This window comes from Elgaria multicarinata, chromosome 3 (genome assembly GCF_023053635.1).
Source record: "Elgaria multicarinata webbii isolate HBS135686 ecotype San Diego chromosome 3, rElgMul1.1.pri, whole genome shotgun sequence".
Classification (NCBI taxonomy): domain Eukaryota; kingdom Metazoa; phylum Chordata; class Lepidosauria; order Squamata; family Anguidae; genus Elgaria; species Elgaria multicarinata.
In genome coordinates, this window is record NC_086173.1 from 52,469,861 (window position 1) to 52,485,940 (window position 16,080).

At 50.1% G+C, this 16,080-nt stretch overlaps 1 protein-coding gene across 5 annotated transcripts in view; it reads right to left on the bottom strand.

Moving 5' to 3' along the window:
- Nucleotides 1-757: 757 nt before the first annotated feature.
- Nucleotides 758-16,080, bottom strand: part of CASKIN2 (CASK interacting protein 2) — a 110,147-nt gene continuing 94,824 nt past the window's right edge. For all 5 annotated transcript variants that reach the window (XM_063120276.1, XM_063120279.1, XM_063120275.1 and 2 more), the window contains 5 exons: nt 15,862-15,963; nt 13,177-13,315; nt 7,447-9,636; nt 6,096-6,426; nt 758-3,854 (listed from right to left, as the gene is read on the bottom strand). In XM_063120276.1, the coding sequence (XP_062976346.1) occupies nt 3,758-3,854; nt 6,096-6,426; nt 7,447-9,636; nt 13,177-13,315; nt 15,862-15,963 (2,859 nt within the window). In that variant the 3' untranslated portion in view covers nt 758-3,757. The remainder of the gene's footprint in view (nt 3,855-6,095; nt 6,427-7,446; nt 9,637-13,176; nt 13,316-15,861; nt 15,964-16,080) is intronic.

The following is a 16,080-nucleotide window of genomic DNA, read 5'->3' on the forward strand; positions in this document are numbered from 1 at the left end:
TTGAGAAAGCAAAGTAATTTTAAGAGCCTTTGGTAACAGCATTTAAGCACGCTTAAACCTCCAAAGTGTTCTACAATGCAATCCTTATAATAACCCTGTAAAGTAGGCCAATATTCTTACCCCATATATTGCAGATGGAAGGGGAGGAGAAAGAAGCTCGCTTAAGACCACGTAATGAGTTCATAGCTGAAAGGAGATTTTAACCAGAGACTTCTTAGCTCACATTATGTAGATTGCAACCAAGTGCACACTTACTTGGGAGTAAGTCCCATTGAACTTGATGGGGCTTCCTTTTGAATAGTCAAGTCTAGGATTGCATTGCTAGCCGCTATGCTACACCATCTCTCTCTGTCTCTCTCTCCAACTTCAGACTACTAGTGATTCTCACTTTATACCCTCATCAGGTCTTGAAGAGTGCAGGCATCGCTCTTTAAAATACTGGAAAGCAGGTTCCTGATCCTTTCCCTATGGCTGCTGCTGAATATTTTAAATGGGGCACGTATAATGTTTGCATGACACACTTTGAGATGCTCATATTTTTGTATTTTGGTAGCCATATCTGGGTACAAAATGCACAGTGAGCACTGGCACTAAGTGGTGTACAAATGATGGTTATCTTTCTTTTGAGTTGTAATTAATTTTAAAAAATTAAAATTAAAAAATATGTTTATTTAAAAAAACTGAATTCAGCAAACATGGAAATGGAGAACTCAACTGAAGAAAAAGATGAGACTCAGCAAGCCAGACACAGCCATCGAAAGGGAAAATTATTCCCACTGTTTAATTCCATTAAGTTGGAGTTGATGTTAGTGAAAAACAAGAAATCATGATTTAACACAAACAGGCCAGATGGTTAAAAAAAACTTCCTGGCTGGTGTTTGCCTGCACTAATTTCCACAGGCCACCTCCTGCTACATGTAGCAGATGTAGCCAAGGTTGGTTAGACACAATCGCATCCATACATAATTTACACAGCATACAATATCTTTAAAATAAAGAACTAGCTCTTAAAAAATAAGCATTCTCTGAAAGACAAAAAAACCCAGACGCTTCCCTCATTAGTGATAACAAAGAACAGCATTTTACTGCCCCCTAGTGGCTCAGACAGTAATGTGGTTCCACCCCAGACCCTAAAATACAATTCTGGTTAGTAAATATATAACAAACCCACATTTTCAAAATATATACATTTGTATGGTTTTTCTTTTAAAAAAATCTTTTACAGTTTTATCAACAGTGAAAAAAATGGACTCAGCCCAAGTCAGCTAGTGTGAAATTCAATCCCTTTTACTTCTTTTTTTAAGGGTTTAAAGAACTCTTTTTATAAAGTGCCACCGGTTGCAGCTATTTTTCTTAATTATTCTTTTAGCACTAGTCATCAACCAGAGGATGACTAATCCACTCGACACTATGGATAAAAAGAGTGTCAGAAAATGAAGAGCAACTATGTCAATGGCCAAGACCTGTTAATAGGCTCTGTTGTAGACCCCAAATCTTGCCAGCCCTCGTTGCTTCCCCCCCCCCGCGTCACCGTTTGGATTTCACCTCCTTCCAGAGAACCATCACCCACCACTCCAGGATTCAACACTGAGAAACCGAGGAACAGTGCATCCTGGCTCTATCTGCCAAGGCTTTCGCAAGGATGACAGGATCCGTTGTCCTCATCTTAAAACAGTTGAGTTGCCATGTCTGCCTCCAATGCTGGTAATGCTGGCAGAAGTCTTGAGACTGGGATATACAATGCCTTCATTTCAGATGTAGCTAAAAACAAAAGAAAAGCCCTCCTTGGCGGGATACAATGGTCATGCTAGCTGGGAATGATGGGAGTTGCAGTCCAGCACATCTGGAGGACATCAGGCTGGGGAAAGCTGGTCTGTAGCATGTACTAACTGCGATTTTATTTTTCCCTTCTCTTGCGCAGTCTAGTTTCTGTAGGCTGCCAGGCTTGCACCACCTTGGACGTATTTCGATAGGTGCTGCAGACACACAAGATCTTCCTCTTCAAAGCTGAACTGCTCCCAGGAAGGAAGTGGCGTGTCACAGGGCTGCAACAGGGCCTTTGTCTCCTGCACAGTTCCACAGAGGTGGTGTAGAGGCTGTAGGCTCACTTCGGACAGGGAGACAGGAAGTGGCTATTGGTCCACCCATGGTCCACCTAGCCCAGTATTGTTGACACCAATGGGCTGCTGTGGCTGTACTGAGATTCAGGCAACAGTTTATCCAGCCCTACCGGGAGATGCCGGGGATTGAACCTGGGAAACTTCTGCATGCAAAGCGGGTGCTGCAGCACCAAGTTACAGCCCCTCCCTAATGGACTAAGAGGGGCGGACCTGGAAGGCCGTCTTGTCTGTAGCCCAAATTCTGACAGCTTTTCTAAAATGCCAAAAGAGAGCTATTTGTTGTCAAGTATGTTTTGTTCCCTACTGAGAAGAGAATTTGGGTGATTCCAGACAAGGTGTTTATTGTGCAATTGTCCTGCCTCCTTCAGAGGATTTTACAGAAAGAGCCAGACAACGGTGTCGCCCATTTATAACCTTCCCATGTTTTCCACCACTTTTTCTGTCTCTCATTCTTACCAGAAAAAAATCCATGAAGGAGGCAAAGACGGAATAGTTGCACATGGCCTTTTGATTGGGAGAGGTGTGCCCTCCATCTGGAAGCATCCTTTACAGCTGGGAACAATCACTTTTCATAAAGTTAAAAGGATAGCAAACCAGCATGTCAGGCATTGCTTTATTACCTTTGCCAGTAGCCACCAGAGGGTGCTATAGACTGTAAACCACTAATCAGCATTTTCCTCCCAGATTCTATTGAAAGAAAAATCAGAAGACAATCTTCTTTCCCACTCCGCCTGCCCCATGCACTGAACGAGTCCAAGGTATTCAGGAAAGAAGGTCAAGTAGTTTTCAGTTCCCTTGAAAAGCCCGTTATTGAAATGTTGATCCCATTTTGCTTGCCGGGGAGTTTTGAGAGCCACCGACGGTGCCAACTGCTTTTAGAGGGAGCGGGGAAGAAGGAGCACTGTGAGGGATTTCAATCCACCCGGATTACATGGTGCTTCCTTTATTGACATGCTGGAAAAGCTCGAGGACTTGTCTTGCTCTGCAAGCTGCCAGGCTACTAGTCTGGTTTCATTTGGGCAACTGAGGTGGCAGTAGGCCTCACTGAGCGCTCGGTCCCTTTGCGGCTGTCACCGCCTAAAAAAAGCTGACACATTGTTGGCCTCGTTGAAATGGCGGAACGCAGGAACAGGCAACGGGCTGCTCTTTACAAGCGGCGTAGCAGTCTGGGGCATGACGTGGGTGGAGGCCACAGCTCCCAGGAGGCTCTCAATAGCCCCTGGCATCCATCTTCCTCCGCAACGCGTTAAGAGCAGTTGGCCTTCAATCAGCTCCTCTCTGTGGCACTAATGTTGTTGTGGGTGGCCAGTGCTTATGGGCCTGGGAAGGTTCTGGAACACAGAGGAGGAAACTGAGTCGACATTAGTTCATGTGCTCTTATCCCCAGCTTGCTTTAGACCTCTTGGAGGAATGGCCCTGGGGTGTAAGCGGCTGGCTGCGGTCGTCTCTGGCTGGACGTTCACACACAGGAATCTGATCTCCGACGGGAGCAATCAGGTGAGCAAGATGGTAAAGTGCAGGTTGGGGAGGCCTGAAGTCGTTGGAGGGACTCATCCCCAAGGCTGCCCACCTGTCGTCAGAAATGGCACGGCAGAAGGTTGAGCCCCCGGCACTGCATCATGGAAGGGAGCCAGCCCTCAATCCAACATGGCGTCCAGCTGCTCGGCTAGGTCATCAAACATGTTGCTGATGTCTTCCAGGATGTTCTTGGCCGAATGGGCTTTCCCATAGTGGCTGAGGAGACAAAGGCAGGAGAAAGATTCAATTTGACTGCAAGGCTTTGGACTAGAACTTGACAGCTCATCCCCTGCCGGATCTGAAGTCCTCTTTTCCTAAGAGCCAAGGGCCGCTGGTCACATACTACCACACGCCATTGCTTTCCCCTTCCTTTCCTTGTCACAGGAATGATTTGCTAATGGCGAACTACTGCTGTGGTCACCATAGAGTATATTTTAGAGCAGTCTTCCCCCAACCTGATGCCCTCCAGATGTGTTGGACAATATCCACCAGCCTGCACTGTTTCAGAGCTTCTTGGACTGTATCGGTCAGGGTAATTGAACGTCTGCAAGTTCCTGGCTGCACCGTTCACATGAATAGCCCATTCATGTGAAAGGAGAGGGAAAATATACACCTGAATGTAATGGGCGAATGACTTAAGTGTTTGCTTTAGGGTTACTTTTCGTGATATTTTGAGCCCCAGCACGGATATCGGAGTATACAACGTACACATGCATAGGCCGATGTGATCACAAAACGTGGCTTTTCCCTTTAAATACATAGGAAGATGAGTAGGGGCCAACTTCTTGTTTTAAAGAGAAAAATCCACGTATGTTGACCCCACAAAAGTTAAATAAAGAGAAAAATCAGTGTATTTTGTCCTCACAGAGGCAGCGCATAAGTAAAAGTTTTTGGGGGAAATGCAACATCAATAGAAGCAATGAAGGCATTTGAAACACCTGAAACATATTAACAGACTACAGCCCCAACCCAATAGTTCACAGCTGTTTGGTAGTTTTGGCTGAATCTGGCTGGGGAAATAAGCCTGGAAAAAGGAAAGGAAATGCTTGTAGGTCATTCCAGTGCTCTAGGGAGAAGGAGGGGGGATCCTTCCTGCGCTATCTTCCCTATATACCCAGGCTGGGTGCCTAGCATTGCTCTAGGATCCTGCTCTACCTGTGGAGAGACAAGTGTTGGGGGTTGCCAGAAGCATCATTTAGGAAGCTGCCTTATACCGGTCCATTTTAGCCCAGTATTGTCGACACTGACTGGCAGCAGCAGCTCTCCAGGGTTTCAGGCAGGAGTTTTTCCAGCCCTACCTGGAGATGCTGGGGATTGAACCTGGGACCTTCTGCATACCAAGTGGGGGCTCTACTGTACAAGCTACGCCACATCCCTCATGAACTAAGAGGGGTGGACCTGGAAGGAAGTCCGGTCTGTAGCCCAAATCCTGCCCGCTTTTCTAAAATGCCAAGAGATCTATTTGTTGCTAAATGTCTTTTGTTCCCTACCGGGAAAAGGAGGGAGAAGAGAATCGGGGTGATTCCAGACAAGACATTTACTGTGCAATTGTCCTGCCTTGTTCAGAGGATTTTACAGTGGGGCCAGACGACGAGGTCTCACATTTATAACCTTCCCATGCTTTCCACCATTTTGCTAGCAAAAGGTCCCGGGTTTGACCCCCCAGCATCTCCAGGTAAGCCTGGGGGGGAAAAAAACCCTGCCTGAAACCCCAGAGAGCCACTGCCCGTTTTTTAGTGAGTTTTGTTGTCGTTTAGATCAAAGCCAAACGATGGTAGAAGCCGCCCCTGAGCTGTGGCGAGGGCGGGGGGGGGGCATAAAGAAATGGCCGGAGCAACACCAGCGGCAGGGGGATGAATTCCGAAGTGCGAGCGCTCGTTACAGCGGTCCACAACGGCAGGCAGCGGTGTGGATCCATAGCAACAAAGCCATTCTAGCGGCGGTGATCTGCTAGGAGCAGGTCTTTTGTAAAGCAAATGGCTGAATTGCCCATTCAAGCCGCCCCAAAAGGCTTTGCGTTACAACAGGGGGACAAGGCGTTGACGCTGGGAAAGTTCCCTTCCTTGCAGCTAGCTACTGAGAGGGTTGCAAGTTTAAGCTTGGAGGGAACAGGGATTTCTAAGGGGTGGGGGTGGGGGTGGGCGGATGACATCAGCATCCCTGCTAATAAAAACACGTGCTGGTGCTGCTTTCTTGCAAGCCCTGGGTCCGCTGTGCCACTGAGCGACAGGCCTTTGCCCAGTCAGTTCCCCACCCAGCACGGACGCCTGCTTGCACGTGGACCATAGCTGGACCGGGGCAAATGGGTTTGGCCTATATATGGGTGCTCTCCATGACGAATGCACCCATGTGCCCTCTGCACCAAAGATGCCTACATCTTCGGAGCCATTTGGGGGCAGATACCGGAGGCTTGAGGCGCCGGCACATCCCTCTCTTCATGCCCAAGCGATACCTCACCTGTCAGCTTCCTCAGCAGTGATTTTCTTCTCGGCAGCCTCCAGGGTGGACGCCAAAGACGAGTTGGTTTGCTCCAGTCTGTGCTGCGCCAGGATCGTGTCTGCAGATGTGTTCAGGGGCCTCATTGAAAGGGGCACCCCAAAGCTCAAGGCCGGCTTGCTGCCTAGCCCTAGCTTCACGGCGTAGGGGCCTGTCGCCTCTGGCCCCGTCTCTGCCGTGGCCCAGGGGGCAACTGTGTTGCGGGAGTTCTGGAGGACTTGTTGGTAGATGGTCTTTGGTCCAGAAAATACCAGCTTGGTCGAAGCGACGGACGTGTGCTTGGCCAGCGGGTCTGAAAGGAGAGATCGGGGCTCAGTGTCCTGCCTGATGCTGGCCAGTCTGCAACGTGTCCCATAGAGTGAGGCGAGCACAGCTTCCCCAACATGCCACCGGCCTGTAACGGCAGGCTTCCCTGCCTTCGACATCGTAGGCCTCTTCCCCATTCCCCAAGAGAGAAATCACAAAGTCTGTCTCGGATTCCCACAGCTCACTTGGGAGTACAGTGGCCCCTGCCAGGCTACGGATGCAGCCCCATCCCATGGATTAAGGGAGGGTCAAGGCCATTTGTCTGCAGGCTGTGGAAGGAAGAGTTAGGGGAGGCCCTTCTCTTATTTTTGCATTTCTCTACAGCAGGGGTTTTGAACCTCAGGCTCGTGGGCCACATGTGGTCCTCCAGAATTCACCCTCTGGCCACACCCTCTTCCCCTGGCCCCTCCCCCTTTCCCTCGACCACCAGTTGTCCGGCTCCCCAGCTTTTGTGCAGTTCTCCCCATTCGTGCGGGATGAAAATCCTCTCCTAAGGCAGTAACCTAAATCCTCTCCTAAGTTTTGCCCTGGCCCCTTTCGCCTTCACAGTCTCCTGCCCTGCTGGGGCTGGAAAAGCCGTCTGTTCTCTTTCTCTCCCTCAGAGGGAGACCAGAGCGGCCCTTGCAAAAGCCCTTCCTGCATCATCTCCCCACCCTCCCTGCTGTGGCCTGCCAACCCAGTCCGATCTCCCCGTCTGTCGACCTGCATCGCTCTTCCACCCACCTGAAGGCACTCAAAGCGGCGCTCACCCAGTTCTTTCCCAGCTCTAATGGGCTGCACGGGGAGCGTCTGGAATAGCCTTGCATGGCCTCCCTCCCTCCCGTCCCTGCCAGAAAGGTGGGCTCAAGGCCAGCACGCCGGCACCTTTTGCCCTTTGAGGGGGGGAGACTTAGAATGTTTCCGACTCCAGCAAAGAGGCCAAATTCTGCCACTTCTCTGCTTGCCCACAGGCAACCGCTAGTCTCCCAGCCAAGCGACACAGCCTGCAGCTTTGCCCATTGCCTACCAGTCGCTGTAGCTGCCGTCTTCTGCTGGACCAATCCCCCGTGCCTCTCCATCTGCAGTGGTACTGGGTTGGCTGGTTTCAAAGAGACTGGCGGCTTCTTGATCCCCCTCTCCAGAGACAGGATGCTTTTCTCTATCTCTGCGATCTGGAACTCCATGCTGTTGTCCTCCAAAGCATCCCCAGCGGGCAGTGGCGGCTCCAGCACGTGCAGCGAAGGCCCACTGATGCTTACTGTCTGCGCCTGGGCGTATTGTGGGGCCGGGGCTGTCGCGGCTGGGCCGGGGGGCGCCGCCACCCCAAAGGCTTTCAGCACCTTCTGGAGGGGCTCCCGCTCTTTGCACCTGGGCCTCCTTTTGACTGTGTCGGATTCTGTCAGATTGAACTCCAAGGCAGAGCTCTCTTGGGCTGGGAGCCCCGGTTGCTCTTCCCCACTGGGCTGAGCTTGGGGGGAGTCCGAGTCTGGCGCGGGGGCGTCGGCCTTGAGCTGCCCAACAGGCTTGGGCCGCTGCTTGATGGTCAGGTTGCCTTCTTCTGCAAAGGGAATGCACTCGCTGGAGCTGTTCTGGGAAGAGCAAGGGGACTTGGTCCCGTCGTCCCGCCCGCTCGGCGCCTCGTCCTCCGTGTCTGATCGGACGTCCTCGTGGCCGTGCCGCAAGGCCTCCGTCATGGTGACCGCAGATTCGCTAAACGTTCGTCTCCTGGGGAGGTTGCTTTCGAAGGCATGGCTCCTGCCGCTTGCGGCTTCGGCGCTGCTGGGCTCCCCTCCTGGAACGGAGTTGCGTGAGCAGGTTCTGCTGGCCCCACCCTGAGCCGAACCTGAGGACGTTGAGGACTGGAGCGGCCGGGCTGGGCTCCCGTTGGGGAGAGGCCCGTCAAGCGTGGCTGGCGCGTTTCTCACAGGGCCCCCCTGATCGAGAGCGTGATCTCCTCCCTCCTGGGCTGGCGAGGGCCCTTTCTGCACCACTAGGCCCTGCTCGTACTCCGCATCGACAGCCTGAGCGCTGGAGACAGAGCTGAGGCGCTTGGGCGGCGGGGGCGGCGGACCTTTCCTCCTGGCCCGGATGGCAAAGGACTGACTGCGCAAGACCTTAGCGTCCGATGGCGGCTGCATCCGCGGCACCTGGCTCCGCCCCGGCCGCCTGGTGAGGGTGGCGTACGAGCCCACCGAGCTACTGGGAGGCAGCTCCTCCTCTTCCGTCTCCCCGTCGGACAGGGCGTAGCGGTTCAAGCTGTGTGAGCGCTTTTTGTGCTTGAAGACCTCGCCGCCGTGTGGCTCGGCCCCAGGCCTTGGGGGCCCATGGGGCAGCTCCGTGGGGCCGCAGTGGGAATGGAGGTAGGAGAAGGCTTTCTGGGCTGTTGACTGCAGGAGGCTCCTCTGGGCGGAGAAGTGAGCTGGGGCCTTAGCCTGCTGAGGCACAGGAGGGGGAGATGGCTGGGACTTCAGTGACACGTGGGGGTACATGAAGACATATGGGGCTGTCCCCCTGCTGGCCATGTGGGGGGAAGTGCAGGGAGATGTGGCCGGCGCTGGGCTTGGCGCCTCCAGTGGAGCCGGCTGGGGAAGGAAGTCCCCTTTCATAGCGCTGGGCCTTTGGTACTGATCCATGCCCTCGGGCAGATTCCTCTCCCTCAGGGGGCTTCCTGTGCAACTGTTCGAATAGCAGTTGACGCCGTCTGGACTGCTGAGCTGGGGAATGAATTTCCCATAGCTATCCAGGCCGGGCCGACCCTGGGGGACGGCGGTGTTTTCCACGAGGCGGGGCTGGGTGGAAGAGCGTCCGCCGCCGCTGCTGCTCCCGCTGCTGCTGCCGCCGCTGCCCAGGCTTTCCTGCGAATGGCTGGAGGTGGTGCTTTGGGACAGCATGTTCTCCTGGGAGTGCCCCGAGCCCCTGGACCGGACCCCGATGCTCTCTTGGCTTCGTGACATGCCTTGGGTGTTCTTGATGGTCAGCGTCTCCTGGCAGCTGTTGGACATGGCCGTCTGGAGCTCGTAGCTGAGTTCGCTGTCCTGGAAAGTGGTCAACTTGGGGGTGAGGGGAGAGTGGCACTCCCCGTTCTCCACCGCCTCTATGGTGACGATATCCAAGGCGCCAGGGATCTTGCGCCTCAGAGTGCTGGTGTCAGCCTGGCTCAGGCTCTTGCGCAGGTCCGCCAGCTTCTTGACAGCCAGCATGATCTTCTTTTGGTGGCCTGCAGGTGGCACAAGAGAAGCAAAAACCGAGCTCAGGGATTGTGGGAGGGGAGCCTTATCGCTCTATCCCAAAGCATTAGCCAGGGGGACCATGGCCGCCTGTCTCATCCCACGCCAGCCCTCGTTCATCCAGGCCGTCACATACACCTTAGACGAAAGGAGCAGGCCCTCTTTTTGGTAGTAAAAAATAGCCAAAGGCAAGGGCAGAACCAGGTAATCTTCTACAATAATATTATTAGTAAAAGTTTTATTGAAGTGCCAGGTGCCTATGCGTTTCGAACGCAGTTGCGTTCTTCCTCAGGGCTTTATAACGTTCGTGCAGTTGTCTGCACGAACGTTATAAAGCCCTGAGGAAGAACGCAACTGCGTTCGAAACGCATAGGCACCTGGCACTTTAATAAAACTTTTACTAATAATATTATTGTAGAAGATTACCTCGTTCCGCCCTTGCCTTTGGCTATTTTTTACTCCCCTACGGGGTTTTCCTTGTTTTCACACCTCTTTTTGTTATACAGGCATTAACCTGATATAGCACTGAATAGGAGAACCACAGAAGGTCCATGTCCACAGCGAGCCAGTGGGGTGTAGGGATTAGAGAGTTGGATTGGGGAGACCCGGGTTCAAACCCCCACTTGGCTATGAAGATGGCTAAGTGGCCATCTCTTACTCTAATCTACAGGGCTATCATGAGGATAAAAATGTGTGTGTGTGTGTGTGTGTGTGTGAGAGAGAGAGAGAGAGAGAGAGAGAGAGAGAGAGAGAGAACACCACATATACCACCTTGAACTCCTTGGAGGAGAGTTGGGATATAAATGTAATAGATCATTTTTTAAAAAAAGTAGTATGATCAAGAAACCCAAATTCTACATTTATAACTAATTGCGCAAACTGCAAGCTTGTCAGCTTGTTTTATCTTTTAGAACTTCATCATGGACCAGCTTTATTTGTATCCAGGGTCTTCCTTTTCCAGTGCCCAAAGGGACCTGTGTGTGATACATGACCCACAATAAGATCTTTTTCCTGCATCTCTTTGAATGACTTGTTCTCTGGAACCTTTAAGATTTATTTATTCCTTGTTTTGCAGACCACGTTTTCTGAAATTCTGGACAAGGCAATGGGAGAAGTGCTGAATGAAGCAGGGGAAAGAGGGATTTGCAGGAGGAGGGAGGGAGGGAGGGAGGGGCTGGCTGGACCAGGGGAGGAAAGACACTGGACTGTCTGTTTGAAGTAGGTCTCTGGTTGTGTGCCCCTGATAACTTCTAAGTGTGGCTGGCCGGGGAGAGAGCCAATCGGCATTTTTGGACAATGCTCACGGATGGGGGCTCTCTTCCCCCTGCCAAAACAGGCATCCAATTACCCTGGGAATTTGGTTCAGAGCCAAATACCACACTAATTGTTGCCTCCAAAGAAGGGGGCAAGATACCCCCCTTTCTCCCCCTCTTCGTAAGGGCTGCCTTTGGCAGGGAGCCAGTCTAAAGTTGACGGGGAGGCCTAGCTGGCTAACATGGGAAAAAGTCCTTCCTCATCAAATCAGACTATGAAAGAAGGTGGGAAGGAAACGCTCCAGGGAAGCGCTGGGACCTGCTGCCTCCTCTTCTACTGGAGCTCCTGCAGCCTGATCTTTTGTGGGGGGAAGAAGGAGGGAAGAAGGATCAAGCTAAACGTTGTTGCTGCCCTGAGGCTGACACACAATCATTCCTCTATGAAACAGGCGGTGGAGAAAGACAGTTTCCAAGCCCCAACTAGAAATCTAGAGCTGCCTTCCTAGCAAAGCAAAGGGGAATGTTGTTGCTGCCCTTGTCAGAGGAAACAAAATGGGAGTGCGGGCTATATATAAAAAAGTGGTCACTGGTTCTAATAGGGAGTGATCACCAGAACATACAGTATCTTAGTGCCAATCGGCTTGCCATGTGCACCAGTTGCTGGGGAACATGGGTGGGAGAGTGCTGTTGCACCATGTCCTGCTTGTTCATCCCTGTCCAATGGCTGGTTGGCCCCTTTGTGAACAGAGTGCTGGACTAGATAGACCCTTGGTCTGATCCAGCATCAGGGCTCTTCTTAGGTTCTTATGTCTTTAGGATGCAAACACTTCACAAGTTAGACTTCCTCCTCATGTGCAGGTCCAGATAACACTAATTTGGGGGTGATTAATTTCACTATTTCCAATCACTGAAGCCATATTGTGAGAGGGGTGTGAGAGGGCTGGCAGAGATTAATGAAAGACGTGCAGCCCATGAGCTGGAAATGTAGGAGAATGTCCCACAGCGAAAACGTTTTCTAGAGGGGTAGCCACATTTGTTTGTTGCAGCAAAAACAATAAAGCAACTAAGACTGGGTTCAGACAACACAATAACCAATGGTGGTTTAAATAGTTGACAGTTGGTTATTTAACCCTCCATGGGTTATCATGTTGGGTAGAAGAAGTTGTTTTTAACCAACGGTTGGTTATTTGTCTGAAATAACCCATGCAGATAACCAATGCCATACAGAGTTGGCTATTTGAACCACTATTGGTTGTCGTGTTGCGTGGAGGGCACCGTTGGTCATTTCCTCAGCCACCATTGGTTATTACTTCAGCCACAGAGTTGCGAGGCAAGAGCAGTCAAAGCAGTGGCTGCCGCTCTAGTCCAGCTGGCAGGATAGATTTTCAGCAGCAATGGCTGATGGGATACTAGCGGGAGGACTGAGGGGAGGAGAGAGGGTGGGGGATGAGTGATTCAACGCGGCGTGGACTAATAGTCAACTCAGCGCTGATCCTAATCCACACCATGGTTGATTATTATCATGCTGTGAGGGGAGTACCCTCTAGATAAACAACTGTTGACTACCTCACTGTTGACTATTCTGTTGTTTGAGCAATTGAGTTGATTATTACCCCACCGTGGACTATTGTGTTGTCTGAACATAGCCTATCACATTTATTACAGCATAAGCTTTTTTGGACTGCCGTTCACTTCATCAGATGCATTAAATGCTGTCCTGAGTTGCCAGTACATACACATGTGGTTGGGGGTGAGGGAGTAATACTGGGAGTTGTAGGACTTTTTCTCTGTCTGAACTTGAATAGGACTGCACCCTTAATAGATTTTTTTCTGGTCAGAAGAAAGATGGGAGCGGGGGGGGGGGGTTGGGGGAACGGGAGTAGAAGACAACAAACTCTCAGAATGAGGCAAGCAACGTGTCCGGAAGCACCCATCCCTGGACAAAGACTCACCTCAACTGCAGCATCATTGGAACATATGAACCTAAGAAGAGCCCTGCTGGATCAGACCAAGGGTCCATCCAGTCCAGCACGCCGTTCACACAGTGGCCAAGCAGTTGTCGGCCAGGGACCCCACAATCAGGGCACTCATTCATAAACCGAGCCTTGGCTGCTGAGCTGAGATGCAAGGGAGACTATTATATGAAGCAGAATATCATACGGATGTCGTTTACCCCCAGTCACAGCCCCTGGCATGTCATGTTCGAAAGGAGCGGGCAGAAAGCCAGACATCCCCAGCGCCCCTGTGGCCTGGTTGTCTCCCCTCCTTTCTCCTCACCAAGCTTGTTGACGCCGATCTCCTGCAAGTCCTCCCAGGTCAGGTCAGTCACGATGCTGATGGAGTCGTAGCCGTTGCTCACCAGCTTCTTGTGGTATTGGGGCAGCCCGATGGCACTCAGCCACTCCATCAGGTCATCCTAGAAAAGAGCACAACAGTGATGAGCTCTTAGAAGTGAATCCTTCTGTTGCTGCTATCCACGTCTGTGGTGCCTGGAAGAGCTTAGAACAGGGGTAGCGATCTTCTGTCAGGCCAAGGGCCACGTTCCATTTTGGAGGAAGGGGCCACCGAGCCACAGGCAAATGGCCAAAATAGTCCCCTATCTTTTTTGCTATATCTTTGAAGATTTATAGGAGCCAATTTTTGGTAAATAATTACTATTAGATCAAATTTTGGGGCTCAAGGTGGGGGGAGTACTAATAGGTACTTGGAAATCCTTGTACCTGGGGCATAAATTATTATTTTTAAAAATTTGCATTTTTAAAAAAAATCTGTATAAAATTCTTGATGAAGACCTTGTGGGTCGAAACAGGTTTGGAATCTATGTTTGTTGTATGTTTGTGGACCATTCTGTTCATATCTTAAGTGTACATATTTGCTTTATGATTAAATAAATATATTTTCTATGGACACAATTTTATTTCAACAGGCATACTTACACCAGAATTTGATATATTGTTTCTAATCAGTTTCCTTAAACCTATTTTCTTTTCAGGTTTTTTTTTGGGCTAAGATAATACTTTTTAAAAAAATCAAAATAGAAAGGTGCCAGAATGAAAGATACCTGGCATAAAGCTCTTGCTGCCAGTCACTAAAGCCTTAGGAGAGGTATTTCAACCTTTTCAAATGGAGGCAAATACTGCACAAAAGCTGAGAGATCACCAAACTCTTAATGGTTGTAGGGAAAGGGTTGAGACTAGGAGAAAGGGGTCTGGATTTGGTCCTTGGGGCTGAGCTTCCCCACCCCTGAGCTAGAAAATTATTTGAGTAGGTCTTGGAAGGGACACAGGTCAGAGCATCCATAGGCAGAAAGAATTGGTTTATAAATGCCACCAATCACCTGCAGAGGATTGCATCCAGGGGTGTTGATCCACCAGCAGACATGAGTCATTGGCTAAACAAAAATTTCCTCTTCCCCACAGCCCCGCCCTGCCCCAAATCTGCTCTGGATGATTGGTTGGGGGACTTTCCAAAGCAGATTTGCTGGGAGGACGAGAGGATGGGGAAATCCTGTTGCATAAGTGGAATAATGGGCTGAAGTTACAGGAAGCCAGATTCTGGCTGGACATCAGGAAAAACTTCCTGAATGTTAGAGCAGTACGACAATGGAACCAGTTACCTAGGGAGGTTGTGGGCTCTCCCACTCTAGAGGCATTGAAGAGGCAGCTGGACAACCATCTGTCATGTATGCTTTAAGGTGGATTCCTACATTGAGCAGGGGGTTGGACTCAATGGCTTTATAGGTCCCTTCCAACTCTACTATTCTATGATTCGGCTCATATGAGGGTTGGATCCAATCCACAACTTACAACAGCCACTTAAAGTATCCCAAAGTCCCAAATTTAAATCCCATTTCAGTCAACAAGCATCTTGGGCTACCCACTACCTCTCAGCTGAATCTACTTCACAGGATCATTCTGTGGGTAAAATGGGGGGAAAGCTACGTTTGGTGCCCTGAGCTCATTGTAGACGGGCCAGACATAACAGAAATGTCATAATGGGGAGGAGGAGGAGGAAGATGAAGACGATGAAGAATCATCTCTGGCAGTGAGTGTCAGAGCTATTATTGTGACATGCTCTAGCTGCTCCTGCTCATGCAATTTGGAATGGGTGGGGAAAGCCTGGGCAGTGGTCCTGTTAGCAAGACGTAGCATGTGACATTCTATTGATGATGATGTCTATAATAATAATGGTCTTACATAGAGCTTTAAAAACATTTGAAGTATAGTCCACAACAACCCTCTGTAGTAGATTACTATCAGCTCCATTTTTCAGATGGGTACCTGAGGAAGGGAAACTTTGGGCCTGTTCAGACAACACACTAAGCCATGGTTAGGCCACTAACCCTTTTGCAGCAAGTGGTTAGTGAGCATGTTTAAACCATGGTTATGTAGCCACCATGGTTAGGAATGGTTCACACGACACACTAAGGCCACAGCTAGACCTAAGGTTTATCCTGGGATCATCCAGGGTTCGCCCCTGCCTGAGCACTGGATCCCCTGTGTGTCACCTAGATGAACAGGTTTGACCCCTGCACGATCCAGGGATAAACCTTAGGTCTAGCTATGGCCTAAGTCATGGTTCACACAACATGCCTTTTTATATTGCCTTTTTAATGTTTTAACTTTATACTTGTTATATTTTATGGTTTTTCATTGTGCACTGCCCAGAGAGCTTTGGCGGATGGGCAGTATAAAAATGTAATAAATAAATAAAGTTTAGCTCAAAACACTTAACCACCATTGTTTAGCATGTTGTCTGAACAGGGTCAGAGACTTGGTCAAGGTGACACAGCAAGGAGAACTGGGCTTAAATTCAACTCTTCCACATCTAACACTGTGGCCATGTGAGCTATATTTTGGAGCCACACAGCTGTTTGCTGTTTGCTTAAGAACCCCATAAACCTTTCTGTAGCCTCCCGCCAAATATATAAGCCCTGGGGCACACCCTGCTCTGCACACTCACAGGGATGTAACTTGGGAGCCATTCAGCAATGCTGAGCTGTCCAATCTCCGTAGAAATTTTCTTCCTGTGGCCTGGCTTGGTCACTCCAATGGCTGTGAGATCCTGGGGAGGGGGAAAAAGTGGCACAGGTTTAATATGTTAATTAAACCTGTTAATCTACTCCCAGGCATATTTATTTATTTATTTATTTATTTATTACATTTCTATACCGCCCAATAG